At 37.2% G+C, this 20,991-nt stretch overlaps 1 protein-coding gene and 1 long non-coding RNA gene across 5 annotated transcripts in view; both read right to left on the bottom strand.

The window, feature by feature from the left end:
- The window catches only part of LOC141378540 (uncharacterized), a 39,955-nt gene extending 35,559 nt beyond the window's left edge, over window positions 1–4,396 (bottom strand). For both annotated transcript variants that reach the window (XR_012393309.1, XR_012393310.1), the window contains exon 1: window positions 4,198–4,396. This is a non-coding gene — a long non-coding RNA (uncharacterized lncRNA). The remainder of the gene's footprint in view (window positions 1–4,197) is intronic.
- Window positions 4,397–7,430: 3,034 nt separating this feature from the next.
- The window catches only part of ston2 (stonin 2), a 49,666-nt gene continuing 36,105 nt past the window's right edge, over window positions 7,431–20,991 (bottom strand). For 2 of the 3 annotated variants that reach the window (XM_005169836.6, XM_005169837.5), the window contains exons 2-4: window positions 18,796–20,667; window positions 13,430–13,632; window positions 7,431–8,629 (exon numbers count right to left, since the gene is read on the bottom strand). In XM_005169836.6, coding sequence (XP_005169893.1) covers window positions 8,552–8,629; window positions 13,430–13,632; window positions 18,796–20,638 — 2,124 coding nt within the window. In that variant the 5' untranslated portion in view covers window positions 20,639–20,667 and the 3' untranslated portion in view covers window positions 7,431–8,551. 3 annotated transcript variants of the gene reach the window in all.

Below are 20,991 nucleotides of genomic sequence, written 5' to 3'. Positions count from 1 at the left end.
TCAAAACATTTTCTTTCGTGCTCAGACGGGTTTGGAACAACATGAGGGTGAATAAACGATGACCGAATTTTTATGTTAAATTGACGGAGGTATGCTAGAAGTCACGTGGTGCCACCAGGAACACAGTAATCTTTGATCTGTGATCCGAGTTTATGCTCTGGCACTTTATTGGCGGACAGGGTCATTTTGGAGGTTTGGCAGTGTTCCCTGACCTTCTTCTGTTCCCAGACAGACAGCAAATTGACAAATGAAAGACTGATAAACAAACACACAGACGGCTTGATAGGACATCTGAACACGCTAAGATCCGCTACAGTGCCCTCGGCTTTGCTGGCCAGACGGTCGTGCCAACCATCTTGGCAGTGCATGCTATGTGCCACCCACACTGGCACCGCCCTAACCCATCCAGAGGAAGTCAATAATGTGGATGCGTCGCATGCATTGACGCGCCATCTAAATGTGGCATGAACTGACAATTTGAGAACTTTCCAAAAAAAAAAAAAAAAAACGCAGTGGAGGTCTGGATAAATTTGGTTTTCTTGCATCTATAGGGCTAATGGCAAAAGTTGAGCCAAGCTGAACTTGAAAGCTTATGGTAACATTATCTTGATGACATACTGCAGATGAATACAAACCACTAATAAAATATAGGCCAAGAAAAGCATCTCTCAGTGTGTGGAGGACTCGGGGTGAAGCAGCTGTTGTTGAGTCATCTCTCTCTCACTAAAGTTTTGAGTTAAGTGTGTTGTTGGCGCCCTCTGCTGGCTAAGATTTCTCCACACAACTAATGCATACTAACTGGACGCTGCGGTGTCTTTACTTTGTGACCGTTGTTAGCAGGGCCGGATTAAGAACATGTAACATATACAAAATAGCTTATTTTGCTATTATTACTATTTTGCTAATTAACATGTTTATCTAATTGTCTACTATTTGAGTTATATTTGATTATTATAAATGTTTACTATTTTACTAAAGTAGGTGTACAAGTGTACACATTTTTTTTTCTAAATGAGTGCTTTACAAAAAGGGGCAATCTTTAAAAACTTAACTTTAATCTTTAGCTGAGCAGAAATCCCTAAAGTATCATCAAAAGCCATGCTTCTAATTTTCCATTTTTTCTTGAGTCAGTCAATTACAGAAGGTTAGCATGATTTTCCCCCTCAGATATACTGTATTGTCTGATAAAAGGCAGCCCAATATTTCATAGATCTGGATTATTACTGTCGTTTTTATAAAAGAGGAAATTCATTCATTTAGAACTTTACTTTCTAACCAGTTCATGCATGTATGTATGTAAGTATGCAAGTATGTCTGTACGTATAGTTTGTATAGATAGCTCTTTTATATTTTACACTTTGTACTTTGTTTTGCAACCACATACTCTATATATAAAGTCTTTAAATAGTTTATATTTGCTTTTATTATATATTCTATCACTTCTATTTCTCCAGATTTTGATTCTTTTGTTATTATTATTGTAATTTTTGTTATTGTTGTTACTATATTTAAGGTTACAAGTGGTTGTGTTAGCATTTCACTGCGTATTATATAGTGTATGATACTGTATGTGACAAATCCAAAATTTTTTTGGAACATACAGCACAGCACACACTCAAAAAACATGGGTTGTCATAAGCAAACGTTGGTTCAAATATGGAAAAACCAAACCAATTGGCACTGGGACAAACCACTTGGTATTTCTTCCAAGTATATGCCAATGCAGTCTGGAGATCTTCAAGTCTGAAAGTAGGTTGGGAGGGACTTTGGACCACGAGTTGGGTTAATGGCCTACAGTTACGGCTACTAAAAATGTGCACAAAAATATAGTGTCATTTTTGCAGTGCTGTATTACAGTGATATGTTTTATTTTCATGTTTATTTAATTTTAATTTTTTTACTGTAAGAGGTAGGCTTAGAGTTGATGTATAGTCAATAAAACCCTATAGGTTACTGTAAGGGGTAGTTGTAAGGTTGTGGTATTTGTAGATTTTAATGAAACCCAGTAGATTACTGTAAGGGGTAGGTTTAGGCTTGAGGAAGGCGTTAATAAAACACAACAGGTCATTGCAAGGGCTATATTTAGGGTTGGGTAGGTGTAGATTTTAATAAAACCCAGTAGATTACTGTAAAGGGTAGGTTAAGGCAGGTGTTAATAAAACACAACAGGTTACTGTAAGGGGTAGGTTTAAGCAGGTTGCACACCGGACATGCCTCAAAACTCTGTTAGCAGTATCGCACATAAGACGCGCACATTTGCATTTTATTTAAAATGAAACTATTCAAATGTCGCTCTGTGGTGCACTAGAAATGTGAACAGTGTCCTGAGTTATAGCTGGGCACTGCGGAGAGCTGCCGACATGTGGCGCCGGTGTAGAAAACTATGTTTAGAATTCTAAAATGCATGGCACATCCGGTGTGCAACCCCTTTTAGAGTTAGGTTAATGAAACCCAGTAGATTACTGTAAGCACACAGGATATTGTAAGAGGTAGGTTTAGAGTTGGTAGGTGTATATGTTTATGAAACCCGGTAGATAATTGGAAGGGGTAGGTTTAGGGTTGGGGTCAAAAGCTCCTGGAGGTCTGCACAGCCCATTTGGAGTTCAAGTCCCACCCATTTGGATCTGGCCCCAACATCAGTTTAGACCGAACTCCATTTAATTTTAAATATTTTACCTTATGGTTGTGTTAGGCACATTTGACTCAGTGTTGGTTTATAATTACCCATTTTTAGATAATCCAACCATCTATCTACTGATATACAATTATGTATGCAAAAAGCATACATTAAACTATCCACCCATTAATTAATGTATCAATCTTTTCCTCATATTCTAAATAGAAATTTTATCTGCTTCAGCTTAAATTGAAAATCAAAATAATTGAAAGACTCTATGAAACCCATGCTACAGTACTTCTGGGGGTTGGAGATATTGAATTGAAATGACTTGATAGTTCAAATGCATCTCTCACCCTATCACATTTATGCATGTGCAGACAGAGGATAAATTATTAAGAATTTGAGAATCCTCACAGGCGCTGTTCCTGCAGGAGAGAAACCTCTGCTAGATCAATATCTGCTTCACCTCAGTGTCACTCCACAAGCATTGGGAAATTGCTGCTGTACAGAATAAAAAAAGTCCTAATTTCTCTCTAGGTCAAAGCTATTACTTTTCCAAAATATCACAGGCTCAAAAATGCCCAAGCCTATCCAGGATTCTCTCAGTGTCTCCAGTGTAGAAAAATACAATAAAGTTGCGGGTCTTGTCTCGAGTGGTTCCTTCACATTTGCCACATTTCAGTTTTCAAGTTGGTAACTATGGAAACTCATCCTGGCTATGATGATATGAGGGGATCATCATTTCCCTCACATTTCAGATTCAGGTTATAGACTCAACAGAATTGTGGGAAAGAAGTGGTTTATAATATTTCTCATTAACACATATTGTATATTTTGTAAGCTAAAGCAGCATCAGTGTATAAAATACTTAAAAAAAACATAACATAAACACATGAAGGCAATTCTTTATATATAAAGACCCTTCTATACAGCTTAAAGTGACATTTAAAGGCTAAACTAGGTTAATTAGGGTAACTAGGCAGGATAGGGTAATTAGGCGAGTTTTTGTATAATGATGGTTTGTTCTGTAGTCTACTGAAAAAATACATAGCTTAAAGGGGCTAATACTTTTGACCCTAAAATGGTTTTTAAAAAATTAAAAACTGCTTTTATTGTAGCTGAAATCAAACAAATAAGACTTTCTCTACGAATTTTCTTGCTCTGTTTAACATCCTTTGGGAAATACACAAAAAAGAAAAAACAAATTTAAGAATTCTGATTTCAACTGTATATGTGTGTGTGTGTATATATATATATATATATATATATATATATATATATATATATATATATATATATATATATATATATATATATATATATATATATATATATATATATATAGATAGATATATAGTGCATAGTGTGCCATTTAGGACGCAGTTAATGTTCATTCATTTCTTTTCTTTTCGGCTTCGTCCGTTTTTTAATCCAGGGTCGCCACAACGGATTGAACCACCAACTTATCTAGCAGTTTTTTACACATCAGATGCCCTTGCAGCCGCAACCCATCACTGGAAAACATCCACACACACTTATTCACACACATACATTACACTACAGACAATTTAGCTTACCCAATTCACCTGTACAGCATGCCTTTGGAATGTGGGGGAAACCGGAGCACCCGGAGGAAACCCACGCGAAGGCGGGGAGAACATGCAAACTCCATACAAAAACTGACTCAGCCAAGGCTCGAACCAGCAACCTTCTTGCTGTGAGGCGAATGTGCTACCCACTGCACCACCGCGTCGCCTGCAGCTAGTATTTTCATGCCTAAATAAAATGAAAGCACAAAACAGATTCACATTTAAGAGCAGGGAGTGTCCCCTGGTGGTTCGGCAGTTTTGTTGCGTATAGGGAGGATCGCCTCTATGATGTTTATGATTGCCACCCTTCATAGAAAGATTAAAATTTGGGAGAAATACGAGAAAATACCTTTACCTGATGACAGCATGAAAGAATTGTAAATAAGGGAGAATCCTGGGAAAACTGGAGGATTGACAATTATAATTTGAATCATCAAATGTTTACAGTTTAGTATAGCCCTGGATATTTTGCTCTAAATTAGTTTTTAGACAGCTAATTTTAGTGCTAAGTGATAATTTCCAACAGAGTCTATGAAAAGCCTATATTCACATATCAATCAGGAAATTTCTGATTAAAGCCATCTAAATAACACTGTGCGTAGGCAAGAAAACTTGCTTATTTGACATATTTGTTATTATTTAAAAGTATTTTGGTCTGGTTTTCTGACATCAATTCTTAGAAGATGGGTTTTTAACCAAGTCTAAAACATATTTGCAACAAAAACTGTAAAAAAAAAAAAAAGTAAGATATTGAATATGGATTTGCAATGTAAGAAATGTAAAAAAATAATTATAAACTACCTGACAAAGGTCTTCTCTTCAATCCTTGTTGTAAGAGCAACAAATAATAACTTGACCTCTAGTTCATCATTTGGAAAAGTTGCTAAAGGTAGATTTTTCAATGAATCATCTGTTTAACTGCATCCCAATCATCACAAATACTTCAAAAGACCTATTGGAACCCGCATGGACCCAAGAATATCAAAGAAATCAGTCAAATTTGGCGATGGAAAAATCATGGTTTGGGGTTACATTCAGTATGGGGGGTATGCGAGAGATCTGCAGAGTGGATGGCAACATCGACAGCCTGAGGTATTAAGACATTTGGGCTGCCCAATACATTACAAACCACAGGAGAGGGCAAATTCTTCAGCAGGATAGTGCTACTTCTCATACTTCAGTCTCCACATCAAAGTTCCTGAAAGCAAAGAAGGTCAAGGTGCTCCAGGATTGGCCAGCCTAGTCACCAGGTGTGAACTTTATTGAGCATGTCTGGGGAAGATGGAGAAGGCATTGAAGATGAATTCAGAGAACCTTGATGTACACTGGGAGTCCTGCAAGAACGCATTCTTTGCCACTCCAGATGACTTTATTAATACGTTATTGGAGTAATTGCAGAGATGTATGGATGCAGTCGTCCAAGCTCAAAAATTGGATAGGCGACAAGATTTTGTCAGGCAGTGTAGTATGGGATGAAAGTAATGTGGGACAAAAGTAATAAATCTATTTTCTCAAAGCCCTGACAACATTTGCTTTCCAGGCAACACATTTAGCATGCAACTCTTGATGGATTTCGGGACTGTGTCCTGCGGCTAGGTCCGAACTTCAGTATAAGTTTAATATTTTTTGCAAAGATTAACAAGGTCATAGTCAGATATATTTAAAATAAACCAGATTAAGCCAGTAAATCTAGCAAATTTTGTTGTGTAAATAAAGTAAATCTACATTTGTTCAAAATACCACCCAATACTAATAGACCACACTTATGAGTTAATAACCACTGCCAAAATATATTTCTGTCTTAAGCTCTATTTTCAAAAATAGATTTTTATGAAAAATAATACTTTTATCCCTGCTCTCCCCTACTGTTCGCATGTTATTATGGACCAGGCACGTAGTAGAAGTCTTTGAGCTGAAGAAGCTGGAAGTTGTTGGAGATTTGTCGGCTACACATCTGTAATGTGAATCCCTGCTATTCATATATTGCAGCAGAAACAGAAATGCATCAGACCATATGAACAAGAATGCCAAAAACATTCTTTAATCATTCATTGTACTTCTTCAAAGTGTGTTCCTCTGCATTTAACAACAAACCAGAGCAACGGTGAATCATAATCATTTTTATTATGATTAAAGCATACATTATGTCATTTGTTTTAATGCTTCTTGATTAGTACTGGGTTTGTGCACAAAGAGTGTTGCTAAAAAAACAACAGAAACTCCCAAAACCAAAACAACAACATGTGAAATGAAATGCTACTCAAATATTGCGCAAATATTATTTAGAAAGGGTTACCTCAAATATTGTTTGTTGTTGTTGTTAGACACTTATTATTTGTCAATAAAATGTAAGAAAAATTAAACTTATTTTTTTAAGAAATGTATTTAAAGCACACACACACAAACATAATTACAGCAGTTTGTTTGTAGTTTAACACAGCTTAAGTCCTCTCTTACGGTGGCCAAGAGAACTTAACAGTCTGCAATTAAAGAAAACACATGCAATTACAAAAAACATCGGTTTGACAGCAACACATTAAAAAACGCACAAACAAATTAATATAACGCACTGCATGTTCTCACAACGCAAACAATTTACGAAAACATGCTGCATTTTCTCACAATATTTGCAAAAAGAACGGAAAACAACAAAAATGTTTTAAGAAAACCCAAAAACGTGATGGACGCCGTTATGCTATGACTATTGCTCAGTGAAGTTGTGGGTGATCTTTGAAAACCGAGTTTTTTGTTTGTTTATTTAGCAACCCGATTCTCTTGTCTTTTGTATTTTATTAGCCTAAATAACCATAACATAAATTTCCATTGTGCTCCTGTCACACCTGTTGCAGTGCCCTTCAATGGACACTTGAGGGCACTAGTTTGTTTTTGTCTTTGAACTTCATTTCCTTCAATGCTTTGCTTCTGAGTCTATAATTTGTGACAGCTGTTTCTTGTTTGTGAATTTAGTTCGGTCTTTAGAAACCCTTTGTCTTGTATCTCAGTTGCTTTAGGAATTTGCTTGTTCCTCGTGTTTGGTGATCAAGTTTTGTATTTGCTTATTTTTGGATTCCTGATTGTTCATGTCTGGACATGTCTAGTTTTATATTTTTGCCCTCTTTTTTTGGATTCCTGTTTGTTTCTAGCCTGGACAATTTTTTTGTGCTCACTCCTTTACTTGATTTTTGCTTTTGCTTGTCAACCTGTGTTTTCTGGATTATCGCTTGTTTTTTTTTTTTTTTTTTTTGTCAAAATAAACTGCTGCACATGGATTTTTGTGTTCTGTAATATCCCACCATGACAGTTCCATGCTCTTTGTTTGCATTGTGAGAAAATGCAGTGCATTTTATTAATTTATTGGTGTTGTGCGAAAAGCAGCAAGTTTTTTTTTTGTTTTTTTTTAATGTGTTTATGTTGTAATGATTTGCAGCTTGTATGCTGTCAAATGGATGAAGATCTTATCTCAATTTGCTGTCGCTTTTTGTAATGGCATGTGCTTTTTTTAATTGCAGCAAGTTAAGCTCTCTTGGCCACTTCGTACATAACGAAACTTACTTTAAAGTGTTAAAACTAAATAAAAATATGCTCACTTAAACTCAACGACATGTGCAAAATAAAGGGTGTTTGACATTCACAATCTATTTCCCTCATAGCAATACAATGCTTTAGGACTTGAACCTAATTAATCTTCAGTTCATCAGATTTGTTTCTCAGTGTTTGAGAAATAAACTTAAAGTCAAATGAATGTAAATTATATTTTTTATTTGAAATTGTTGATCTAAAAATGCATGGAAATGGAACTCAAATATAAATATTTATAACCAATTAAAATGTGCTTATAAAAGTCTCAAGATCACAAATCTAAGGTTGATGGTACCTTTTTGTTATACTAGCATTTATTTTATTAGAAGTTAGGCTTAATTATCTGTATTCTAATTCAAAAGCTCTGAAAATGTGTCAGTCCCTCGTTATCCTTGGTAAATAATTAAATAGCAAGAAATCTGACCTGATAAACCTAAAGAAATGACACTTCATAGGCAAAATATAGATTTTTTTTACACAAATCATGACTGGAAATAAATTGCTATGTGGGTTGCCATATCCATCAAACAAAATCATAAGAATTTGCTGCAACAGCAAGTCACATACTTGAAATATTTTGGACACATAGAGTTCTAGAAATATTCTGCAGTGTTTCCATTTCCCCAATCATTCATGCTGAAAATGTGTCTTAGTTTCATTTTAACATTACACTAAAAAAATGTAAACGAAAACTACCCAAGGTCAGGGCCGAACTTCCTCTTGTTCATCAAGTGCAACCTGTAAACCTCCCTCTTGTGTTTCCTCACTGCTGAGTGCACTCACTAGATCTCTCACTCGGAGTCCCCTCCACTGTGGTTTCATTCTTTTGCTCCACCGCCACCTACAGGACAACAGAGACAAATGCAAGTTAGTAGTAGAACAATAGCTACTGTTCGCCACAAGGAGGCAGTCACTTACAAGGCAAGAAGGTTGAGCTTATAACCAACAGAATACACTAAACTCAACCATCACTTAGGGCCAGTTGTTTGGATTGGATCTAATCACTATCCAAGCTGGATAAAATCCTGAGAATTTGTTGTTTAAAAAAAAAACTTTTGAATACCCTCAGTTTGTATAGTTTAAAAGGTATCTGACAAGTAGTCTCTTTAAGATTTATAATATGATCATTGATAAAGGAAGGTGATGTTCATACACTAAAATATTATGATCACTATGTCATGACAACATGTTTTTGTGGTAATTACTAAATAAAAGTAAGTTAATCATGTTTTCGACTTTTTAAGTTTTATAAGCTGTTTTTAGAAGTGGTGTAAAGTAACAAATTACAAACACTTAAATTACTGTATCTGAGTATTTTTTTATTATTTTTATTTTTTTATTTAAAAATGTGTACTTTTACTTTCCCTTGAGTAAATTTTGTGTGCTGTATCAGTACTTTTACTCCACTATTTTCCATCCACCTGAAGCCACTACTTTATTTGTTCTTGTCTTCGGAGATTGGCTCAGTAGAAAAATCAGTCCTGTGATTCCTGTCCAATCAAATCACCCATAGATAGTAAACCGCATCATACTGAACATTTCCAAGAAATGGCCACTTTATAATTGCAGCAAACCATTTAAAAGCATTTACAATGGTCCAAAAATCTTTATACGGAATGACAGAGAGACTGTTTAGACTACATGTCACTGAACCCAGCAGACACACAATGTCATAAGACGTTAATATTAGGTTGGATTTAGGGCACCAGCGTCTAAGGACAATGTTATTTTGATGTTCAATAACGACTTGAAAAGACGTTGATATTTAGTTGATTTTAGGTCGTTATAGAAAGTGCCCAAAATCCAACTTTGAGCCAACATCTTAATACAACGTCATATTGACGTCAAATACTGACATTTATTTGTCAGGTATGGCAAACTAAAATCCAATGTCTGATAGACCTCATATTGGTAACGTTCACTCAACGTCAAGCTGTAACATCGTTAGGCCGGATATTTAGTTGTTTTTAGGTTGTGTTGGAAAGTAAACAAAATGTAACATCTGTCCGACGTTGGACACTGACATCGACCAAAAGTTTTGTTCTGAAAAAAATTCAATGTCCCACAACGTTGGGGTACAACGTCAATCTGACATATTGACATCCTGGGCCTGCTGAGATGAAAATTACCTATGATGAAAATTATCTTTTGTAAGCTGTTTAGACAGAACTGTGTGTAGGTTTAGTGTGTCCACAGTTATATTGGGGTGATATAGAGATAAGTCTCTTATTTTTAATTTCCTGACGTTAAAATAGGATCCAAATCACTCCCATTTTGAGGCCGACCACAACGTGACATAGGAGTGCAGTTTCCCCGTCCCACCGAATTGATTGACAGCCACGTATTAACATGCCTCCATAGTAATGCATATAATCATATCAACAAGACAGCATGTGCGCAAAGCAACTAGGATTACAAGTGCTGTTCAGCTCTCTGTGATCATCAGTCATTATCAAATGTGATCAAGGATGAGTTTTACAAGTTCATAACATATTTAAAACAGCGCATGTTTGTAATAAAGTTAAAGACGGTAAAATCGTTACGTAATTCATGACCTCAGCCGCAGTACACTTGTGAAAGACGACGCTTTAATCCCAGTTTGTAAACATTAAATCAGGTTTATTTTGTACATTAACATAACGGATATCCCTACAGCATTGTATATTAACGTGTATCCTGTCACATTTGCTGTGCAAAAACAGTAGAAATGGTGGGCGGGGAGAACTAGCATTAAAGGCACAGGCAACAAAAACAGCTACACTGTGTTCAGAACAGAAAATTCCAATGTTCTGAAGGATATAATAAAATAATCTGATGGGTGTTTTGAGCTGAAACTTTAAAATCACATTCTTAAGACACAAAAGGCTAATCGTAAATCTTGAAAAAGGGGTCAATCAGGTGCCCTTTATGGTTTTAATTTAAGATGACTTGTAAACTAGTTTGATTCAACTTAAACATTTAAGGTAGCAACTAATTTTCTACAATGTAGTAGCATAAATTGTAATTGTATTTAGAGTACTAGTGATCCAGATTTGGAAATCAGAATAAGTGTTTTGTATCTGAATCACTGTCATCTAATCCAATTTTACTTGATACGGAACTGACACAAAAGTAAGATGGCTGAAGATTTCCAAATCTAGAAAATTCTGATCCAGACTAAACTTTCTGAACAAGCTCATTCCATTGGCTGACCTCACAGGCATTCAGACACCTGCTACAATGCATTAATCAAATACAGCAAGATGCTTCATCAGCAGCTTTACATTCATTCCTATACGCAGGTTACAGGCAGAGTTTTACATCTTGTGCTGTTTTTGCGCACCTCTGCTCGGTGATGAATCACTCCCTGTGGTTGCTGAACAGTAATGGGAACAGATGTTTGTAGAAAGAAGCTCCAGCCACCTTAATGACATGTTTTGAATTGCAGTAGGGAAAACGAGCTCTGGCAGCTGAAACAGCAGCTCGCTTCAGGGGGACAACTTGTCTTTCGGTGGCTTTGTCTGAGGGTGCATGACATTTAACTCAGCCCCAGCCTGAGGGGCTTGAAAATCACCAGCAAATAGGCTAATTAAATTAGCAGGCTTCTAAAATGTAATTTTGAGGGGAAGGACAGATGTATAGAATATAATATGACATAAATATAGGTTTAATCACTGTGGGAGGAGGGGTAAGTTGTGTCAGTGAGGAAGATGAAGATACTCTAAGTATCAAAGCTATAAAATCTATCAAACAGCTTAAAAAAAGTTACACAACCAATGTAGAGTATAAAGAAAATTAAGCCCAATTTAGAACAATGACATTATTAAAATTGATTAAGACCCTATTCAAGGATCACAAAACTAATTAATACTGCAGATTGTTTTCACATGACGTCACTGATGATGTGTGAGACTGAGACTCAGATGGAGCGCAGGAAGTGGTTCTTCTACATAGGAAACACAGTCAGAGGATAAAAATGTTTCTGTTTTGTGTTCTTTATAATTGTTTAAATTGGCCAAAATAATAAATGCCAAAAAAAGTCATTTTAGGGGGGATGCAGTGGCGCAGTAGGTACTGCTGTTGCCTCACAGCAAGAAAGTCACTGGGTCGTTGGTTCGAGGCTCTGCTCAGTTAGGGTTTCGGTGTGGAGGTTGCATGTTCTCCCTGCGTTCGCTTGGGTTTTCTCCGGGTGCTCCGGTTTCCCCCACAGTCCAAAGACATGCGGTACAGGTGAGTTGGGTAGGCTAAATTGTCTGTAGTGTATGAGTGTGTGTGTGTGAATGTATGTGTGGATGTTTCCCAGAGATGGGTTGCGGCTGGAAAGCCATCCGTTGCGTAAAAACTGGCGGTTCATTCCGCGGTGGCGACCCCGGATTAATAAAGGGACTAAGCCGACAAAAAAATGAATGAATGAATGAAAGTCAATTTATAGACTTCCAAAAGTTTTAACTCATGAAGGGGGGGAAAGTTCAAGAAACTGGATTAAAAACAGAAGGCAGCAAATAATAAACATTGATTCAATATATTTATGTGAAAAAAATCTTTTTGAATGCGGTTATTTGATTGCCAGTGCTAATAAAGGTTATATACAGGCCTAGTTATGTGTATTATTTTTTAATGTGTTATATAAAAACCAGATAAAAACACCAACACACTTATATAAAATCCAGAAGAACCTAAATAACATACCCTGCCCTCAGTGCCCTGCAATTGCTGGAATGAAATCTCCATCTTGTTTTGCAATAATCCATGTCTTTACTGGGGTTTTGGTGGAATAAACTACCGTAATATTAACATGAAAATGTACAGCAGCGGTGTGTGTATATATATATATATATATATATATATATAGTGTACGAGACGCTCGGGCCAGTGGACAGAGTGGTTACTGGCCCGATAGGGGCAGTGCTGCCTTGTCACAAAAAGTTTACCTTGGCTGCGTCTATATGTCAATTGCGTGCAAATACAATCTTAGGGTGCTTTCACACATAAACATTGTTTCAGAGTTTATCTCGTTTACCCCGTTTATTTGCGCAGTTCCAAATCAATCGATCCGAGATCGCCTGAATGAGGTGGTCTCTGCTAGATTGAGCGGATCGATTGTAGTGAGAAAACAAATCAGTCCAAGAAACTAACGACCCAGTCTATATCACAGTGTATTATGATTTTGTAATAGTCACATTGTATAATAGTCACATGGTTATTTGTAAGAGAGTAGGGCAGGATGTCATTCCTACTGGTAAATGTGTGTTTCATGTCTTAAAAGAAAGTGAAAGCATGATGAAATTTTACAGAGAGCTGTTTATCTATTGGGAAAAATTGACCGAAGTTACCATCTGATATTATTTCCATATTTGAGTCTTATAATATGTCGTATTAGGCCTGTTGCTATATATATATATTTGATGCTTTATGCAAGTATGATTCTGGAAACTGAACTGGTAATAGAACTGTGCATTTAAAAATGTCCTAATTAAAACATGTAACCCAATGTAGAATGGCTTATAGCCTTTTTCTGGATGTTGGAACATAGTGTGTTACTTTTACATAATTCATCCTTGCCTAGAGGACAACTTTAGTGAAATGAAGCATATTTTACTACTTCCTTCTCTCTCTCTCTCTCTCTCTCTCTCTCTCTCACTTTCACACACACACAGAATACCTGATAGGAGTAATGCGATTTGTAGGTGATCCATTTCTTCAAGTCAGTTTTGTCCCCCACAGACAGAGAGCGAACAGCGGCTTTGGACGCAGAAGCAGAAGGCATGTCAAACTCCACCTCGACCACGCATTCAAATGTTGGCGGCACCTCCCAATCTGAGCCCAGCTCCAAACGGCAGAAGAATGTATGAGGATGACCCAGCGCTACAAAAAATACCACCACAACCACATTAATGGAATGTATGCAATTATAACCACTTCATGCAAATTACTAGAGGAAGTTTTACATTAGCCTAACCCACAGGACCAGAGAAATTTAACATCATCATAGAATTGGCCTTGTAAGACATATCACTTTATCTAGATCTGATTTCACAGTCAGTCACTATGTTTACACAGACATCAGTAACCAAATTATTTGCCTTTATCTGAATAAGACAATCATATGATTAAGGTGTTTACATGAGTTGCTTTCTTAAAGTTCCTTTCATGATCAAGTTTTACATGTTAAAGCACATAATTTGATTAACGTCATTCTGTCACTGCACTATCTACATTTCCTCTGGTGTTTCATGTCATTTCGGGTGTTTTTATTTTTATTTTGTCAACTTTAAATGCAGTTTAACACTTTCACTTTCATTCAGGAACATTTCATGCATGCCCCTTGTGACAAACGAGATATTGGATGCGAGTATGAACTGCTGCAAGAGTGTTGTTTTAATGGAATTCGATACCTCACGTGGTATCAGAAAAAAAAAACCCTCAGCAATTCGTAACGCAGGTGTCTATGGTCCTTTACCGACTCTGTAGGTGCAGAGAATAGTGTCAAACAGCCATATGTGTATAGAATATCCTGTCGCAAAATGCAGCGGAAATCCTACACGCTGGTATTAGTTTGATTGCGGTGTTTGCATGTCTGTACTGCACTTTAAAAATCTGACTAAAATCAGCATACTCCACATGTCTTAATTTAAATTTGTATTTATATGGATGATGACCTTAATTGGTTTAAATTAAATCAAAAATCTCTGTTTACAATGTAGACTCTTAATCAGAGTATTGTCTTAATCGTATTAAAATCAGATTATTGGTGTCCATGTAAACATCTGTGTTTTTTAAACTAATGAAGACAGAAGTCAATGATCCATTTGAATTATTTAGCCAGACATGTTTACTGCCCGAAAATATTTTAAATGTTTCTCAAAATTAAATATTTTGTGTTTAAAAAGGAAAAAAAGTTTACGTTTTTTACCCAGACATTTAAAAATATATATTTTATTTAAGGTTATCACATCATTGAAATCTTATACCGCCTTTAGCCTATTTATGGCTTTTAAAAATAAGGTTTTTGGAATTTAAAGATGTTAAAAGAATACTTCACCCAAACATAAAAATGTACATTAATTTATACATTCTCAAGCCATACGAGATGTATTGTAGGTGGCATTTTTTCTTTCAGCATTGAATTGATACCCATGGCAGCTGACAGTATTTTGAGGTCTTGTGATTAGAAAATTGCAAGAAACTATAATATAAAAATGATTTGCAACATTATCGCCTTTAATTCATAGCCTTGGGAAAAGTTCCAGGGTTTCCTATTGCGTAATGACTTGTATTACAACTTGGAAATATCTGAATCTCCACATTTTCAGATGAAAGTCTTGTTCAACTGTGCAACTCAAAAACAAAAAGTCACCTTAGGGCTGGGCCGATAAAATGGTATGGACATTTATTGACCGAACACCATTGTCAATAACGCTTAAAAAAAAGTACAGTATGAAGCTTCGGTATGAGATGCTATAGCTTTATTAAAATGTGTCTGCTGAGTATGTACCTTGGAAGGAATGCCAATTAGCTTAGGGTTATTTCCAATCAAGGTGCCAGGCTTGGTGCAACGCAAGTGACCAGGCGTACCTAGTTGAAAACATTTCAGAATGCGGCATACACACCACAATTCATGTAATTAAAACTAACAAATCTGCTTCACACTTTGTATGCAATAGACATTTCGGTAATAATGGCAGACTAAGACAAACACAGAGCACCCAAACACAGCAGTGTTTTTTCATTCTCTTTATAAATACAAACTAATTTCGGAACCGCAGCAATGTATTTTTTCTGTTTGTCATCCTCTGAGAAAAACGGTTGATGGTCGCCTAGTTATGAGAGATGCCAGAGGAGCATGAGCACAAAGCGCATTAAAAATGGCGAAGTAAACCGAATACATGTTCTCATGCTTTTCACATGCTTTTAGGGCCTACTCACACTATGCCATCCATACCGTGCCCAGGCCCGTTTCCCGGATTGTTTGAGAAGTGTGAGTGCGCTGAATCGCGCTCAAGCACAGTTCACTTGGCCGGCCCTGGCCCGGTTGGAAGAGGCCTTTGGCGCGGTACGCTTGTGTGTGAGCGCAAAACGCACCAAAGCCCGAAACCGAAAGCGAGACGTGACTTTTAAGGGACTGTTTCATATGGATTTATTAATCATTCTTACTGTTCAGTGAACGCAAACTGCCGTAGTTTATTAAAGACGCAAACTCCTCACAGAACGCCAGCTGCGCGCCTTCAGCAGACCTCCTCATTCCTGCAGCACGAGAGCTTAATGATTGTTTATGAGCGCCAAAAGTGGCGGATCTGTTCGGCGAAATATCTGACTGCGTGTCACCGCATCCCTAAGGACTGTTTGGCGAAATATTTGACGGCATATCAAACGACTGAAACGATATAACTAGAGAAATCTCCACTGTGCTACTGAGTGACAGCGTATGGCAAGCCGTTTTAGCATTTAAACCTTGTTCTGACTATCCATAAATATATTTAGAGATATCTCTAATTATATTTTGACTAGTCATAATTATAATTCGACTAGTCAGAATGACAATTAGAGATATCTGCAATTACAATTGTACTAGTACGAAATCAGATTGGAGATATCTGCAAATATATTATGACTAGTCATATTCCTCCATTGACTTCCATTGAAAAATATTTGCAGATATCTCTAACTGAGTTTTGACTTGTCAAAAATCCAATTCAAGATATCTACAACTGTAATTCGACTATTAGTAAATTAATTAGAGATCTTCAAATAGATTTGTAAATATCTCTAAATATGATGAATAATTAATAAGATAAATAAGATAAAGACATCTCCAAATGTATTATGACTAGTAAAAACTCAGAGATATCTCTAATTACAATTGTGACTAGTCAAAACTCATTTAGAGATATCTGCAAATATTTTTCAATGGAAGTCAATGGAGGAATATGACTAGTCATAATATATTTGCAGATATCTCCAATCTGATTTCGTACTAGTACAATTGTAATTGCAGATATCTCTAATTGTTATTCTGACTAGTCGAATTATAATTATGACTAGTCAAAATATAATTAGAGATATCTCTAAATATATTTATGGAGTCAGAACAAAGATTTAAATGCTAAAAAGGCTTGCCATAGAGAGCGCTTCTGAACAGCGCAGCAGCGATGACGTAAGCGTGCCGAGGCCCGATATGGTGTGAGCGCGGGCCGTCGGGGGAGACGGGAGGGGGGACAAGCGTGCTTTGGCCCGGTTCGAGGCAACTGTACCTAGTGTGAGTACGGCCTCAAACGCAACATGTGAACGGACTCTGGTTGGGTTTCGGCACCTCACGTAGGAATAGCAACACACACGAAAATGAGCGCCATGAAAAACAGTAGTAAAGAGACTGTATAAAAAAGGATGTAAGGATGTTGCCAGAGTGGCTTTTTGGTTTCTTTTCTTGCGCATCCCAGCCATTAGCTCACCATCTGAAAGATTTTTTTTTTTAAATATGGGGTAATGTAGTCACTCAACTTCACAATTTGCTATGTTGCAATATGTAATTAAATAATGATGGTTGTGTCCTTTACTTGAAAGCTCAGATTTGATTATCATAATTTGTTTTGTTAGTAGAGTTTGTAGTACTGTGTCATTATTAATCACACCTTACAGATGTTGATCTGTTGACCGCCCTTCAAGTTTGCTTTGATCATTCAGCATGTACACTTTATCATTGCACACACTTTGTACATTTTACTTATTAAGTTTGAGTCTCTATAGCGCTTATGTTAATTTTATTATAAGACATAAGATACAGGATATTTTTGTTTATTTTTTATTAAAAACTATTAAAACTATTTGCCTTAGTAATGTTAGTAAATTAAAATAAAATGTTTAAATAAATAAAAAATCCTAATATTTCTAAGATTGTAAAAATATTCAATAATTATTGAATGATAATAAACATTATATTGTGATCTTTTTTTTTCTGTTTCACCCAGCCCTAAGTCACCTACAAGCTAAATTGCCTGAGGATGAATAAATGAACAGCAGATATTTAAATGTTTGCACACTATTCCTTGAAATCCTACTAAAGCAAAGAAAACACAAAGAGAAATTGTTTAAGGAAAGCTCATTGTGCTGGACTGTGAAGCTCAGGGATGTCAGACAGTGAGCCTGTGAATTAATAGATAATGACAGCTTGAGTTTTGTCTCACCAATCAGGCTCACGCAGGGGGAGGGGATCCCTGCTGATGTACTATTGAAAAGCCTAAAGCGTTTGCCATTGACAGAAAAAAAAAGAATACCAGCACTGGTCGCAATGCAAATGCTATGACCACAGAAAAGCAACAAAACAGGATAAAAGATTATTTCTACACCAATGCACTTGCATTGATAGTCAATACTGCATTAAGAGGCATTGCTTGTTAGCACTGCATTGTGAATTGGGAGTTTGTGAGGATCTATTCAGACTAAAACCTTTAATCTACTATCTATGCTAATATTCTCATCATGCCAATACAAAGAAAGCAGAAGTAGCATTACTTTAGAGCAACAGCAAAATCACTATACAGGCTATAGACACTAAGAAAAAGTCGCAACTGGTTTATCAAATGAAAAACAGAATTTAGATGGAATTAAAAAGTTCTATTAGACAAGAGTAGCAGAGGAGAACAAGGCAAGCATGATCTTGATTTAAAGACCATAACATGGCTATGCTATGCTAATCCTATTTCTCCTATATCCTATATTTTTGTAGCTTACTAAAATTATTTTATTCACGTCTTTGCACTGACTTAACATGTAAACCGCTTACGCTTGATGCTTCATCAGCGTCTGGTGTGAACGCAGCATAAGTGGTTTAAAAAAATTGTACCTTAAAATTAAGTATGACCAAATATATAATATTAGGTATAATATGAACTCACAAGAACTCACAAGTGACCTATTCTGAAATTATTACTGTGTGACTTATGAACATATGACAACTCCAGCATGCTAAGTTCATTCCTGCTGTCTTATCATTTGACAACATGATTACCAAATTCAGCCCTAAAATCCCACCTGAATTCTTGTCCGGCAGGCGACCAATCCTCCATACTACAGACTTAAAGGCCTGTTCGTATTTGGCTGTGCCGAGTGTGACCCTCATGGCTGGTTCAGACCCTGATGTGCTAGTCGAACCAAAGCTGGCTCCTTTGTTGAATCGAGCCTTCAGAGACTTCTCTCCCGTCACACTCTCGCGCCTAAAGTTCTTTGCCCAAATTTCTGGTATGGGGTAACGAATTGCAACATTCTCACATGGTGTTAACGTTAAAGGATCCCTATTGGATGAGAACCCGGTTGACATTATCAGCCAGGACTGCATCTCCACTTCTGCACCCCTGACACAAGCAACAGTTCTCAGAGTGAAGGGAAGGGTTTTTTCGGCAAACGGAGTGCGGAAACGAAGCAGTTCAAATCGGCGGCCAACCGGTGGGCTGAACGTAATGGCTCGGGACTCGTTAAACTCTAGCTGGTCTGCACACTCATGCAATCGACAGTCCCGCAGTTGAATCCAACGTGAGGTTGTGTTAGGAATTATGTCATGCCGAGAAACCACCTCTTTACCTTTGATCTGGATATCATTGAGGCCGATACTACAAGGTGGGGATCCATTCAAGAAGGCTAGCATGTTCACTCGGGTAAAAACCAGCTGCTCCAAGATCCGGCTGTCTCCTTTGGAGAGAATCCCATAAAAGTCATCCCTCACCTCCACATGGACCTCCTCTTCAGTGTAAGTCGTTGGCCAGTTGAGACCTTCTTGGTCCATCGAGAGGCCCACAAGTCTCTCCTGTAGAGCGTGACGAAAGCTTAAGAAGTCCTGGTAGTTTGTAGTCCCAAGTTTCACCACTTGCTCTTTGACAGGCAAATGAACCACTGTGACCTTGGGCTGGATCTTCCTCTTTTCCTTGTAAACCACATGGTCTACACTGATGGTGTGAACCCGGCCATTTTCATCGTAGTTTTGAAGCTTGGGCTCTGATATTTCATGCTGGGAGTTCAGCTGGAACTCTTTAAAGGGCTTCTCCAGCCCTTTCTCATAGAAAAGTTGCAGCTGGCCGCTGTTCGTCAACCTGACAAATATTGGTCCCCAGTGACGTGAGGACATGATGTTCTTCTTCTCAGGAATACGCAGGAGCATCGGCCAGCCTTCCTGAGGTGTCATGTGGTGTGGTTCATAAGTGGAATCAGTGGAGTCCGCTTCATCCACTGAATCAGGTAAAGGAGGACTATCATCACGGTCAGGGTCAGAGATGTGTATATTCCTGAGCTGATTCAGACCATCTACAGGAAAGCTTGACTGGACACTATCTTTTTCAATTGCAGAGTCTTTCTGAGGTGGAAAAAGCAAAATAGATTCCCTTTTGATATCAGCATTTTGATATCCAAAGAAAGGTGAGCTGAAAGCAGACACATCCGATGCCTCTGAACACAAGCCAATGCCTTGGGAAGTTTTCAAGTCTGTTTCGTCAAAATAGGCACTGAAGGGGTTAATAGGAGAGGGCTTTAGGTTGGAGAAGTCATCATCTAAGAAAGGGTTCTTCTTGTTGTAAGGGACGCTGTTTTTTGATAATGTGTTATCAAACGCAAAGATTGAATTGTTGCCATCAGGGGTCAAGTCCAGGATGTGTCTCTCTGGCATCTGGCCACAAAATAAAGAGGGAATCAGGTTGCTGTTGGCATCCTGCAGAGGAGAATTGTTGAGGTTATGCAGTTTTATATTAGACGGCCTCCCCGGAGGCTGTAACACAGAGTCCTCATCCTCATCAAAAGTAACCCAGCTGGCAAAGCGGTTGGAGGTGACATAAGCTTGGCCATTGGTGTGTTGGTTATTTGCTGTCCAGTTGAATGAATCCATGTTCATTCCTTCATCGTCTTGGCACAAAGAAGAATCTGTCAATGAAAAAAGAAGACAAAGAAGCCACTTTAATATAAAATTTGACCACTGATATTATAATTAGCTGAATAACTTTCTCAAAGGAATAACCAGGAAGGGAGGAAGGGACATGTCATACATATGAGGCAGACTTAATCTTATAAACAAGAAAACGGATGACCTCCTCTGTCATTCCAGAGTACTTTGAGTTTATTTTTGAAACCTAATGAGAGTCACAATGGTTGGACTATTTTTGTCCATTTTCTGAAAGACATTTCCACTACAAGAAGAAGGCAGATTCTAATCAACTATGATTTATAGACAAATGCATAAATGTAAAA

The sequence above is a fragment of the Danio rerio genome, chromosome 17, assembly GCF_049306965.1.
Source record: "Danio rerio strain Tuebingen ecotype United States chromosome 17, GRCz12tu, whole genome shotgun sequence".
Classification (NCBI taxonomy): Eukaryota; Metazoa; Chordata; class Actinopteri; order Cypriniformes; family Danionidae; genus Danio; species Danio rerio.
This window is presented reverse-complemented; position numbering and strand designations above follow the sequence as displayed.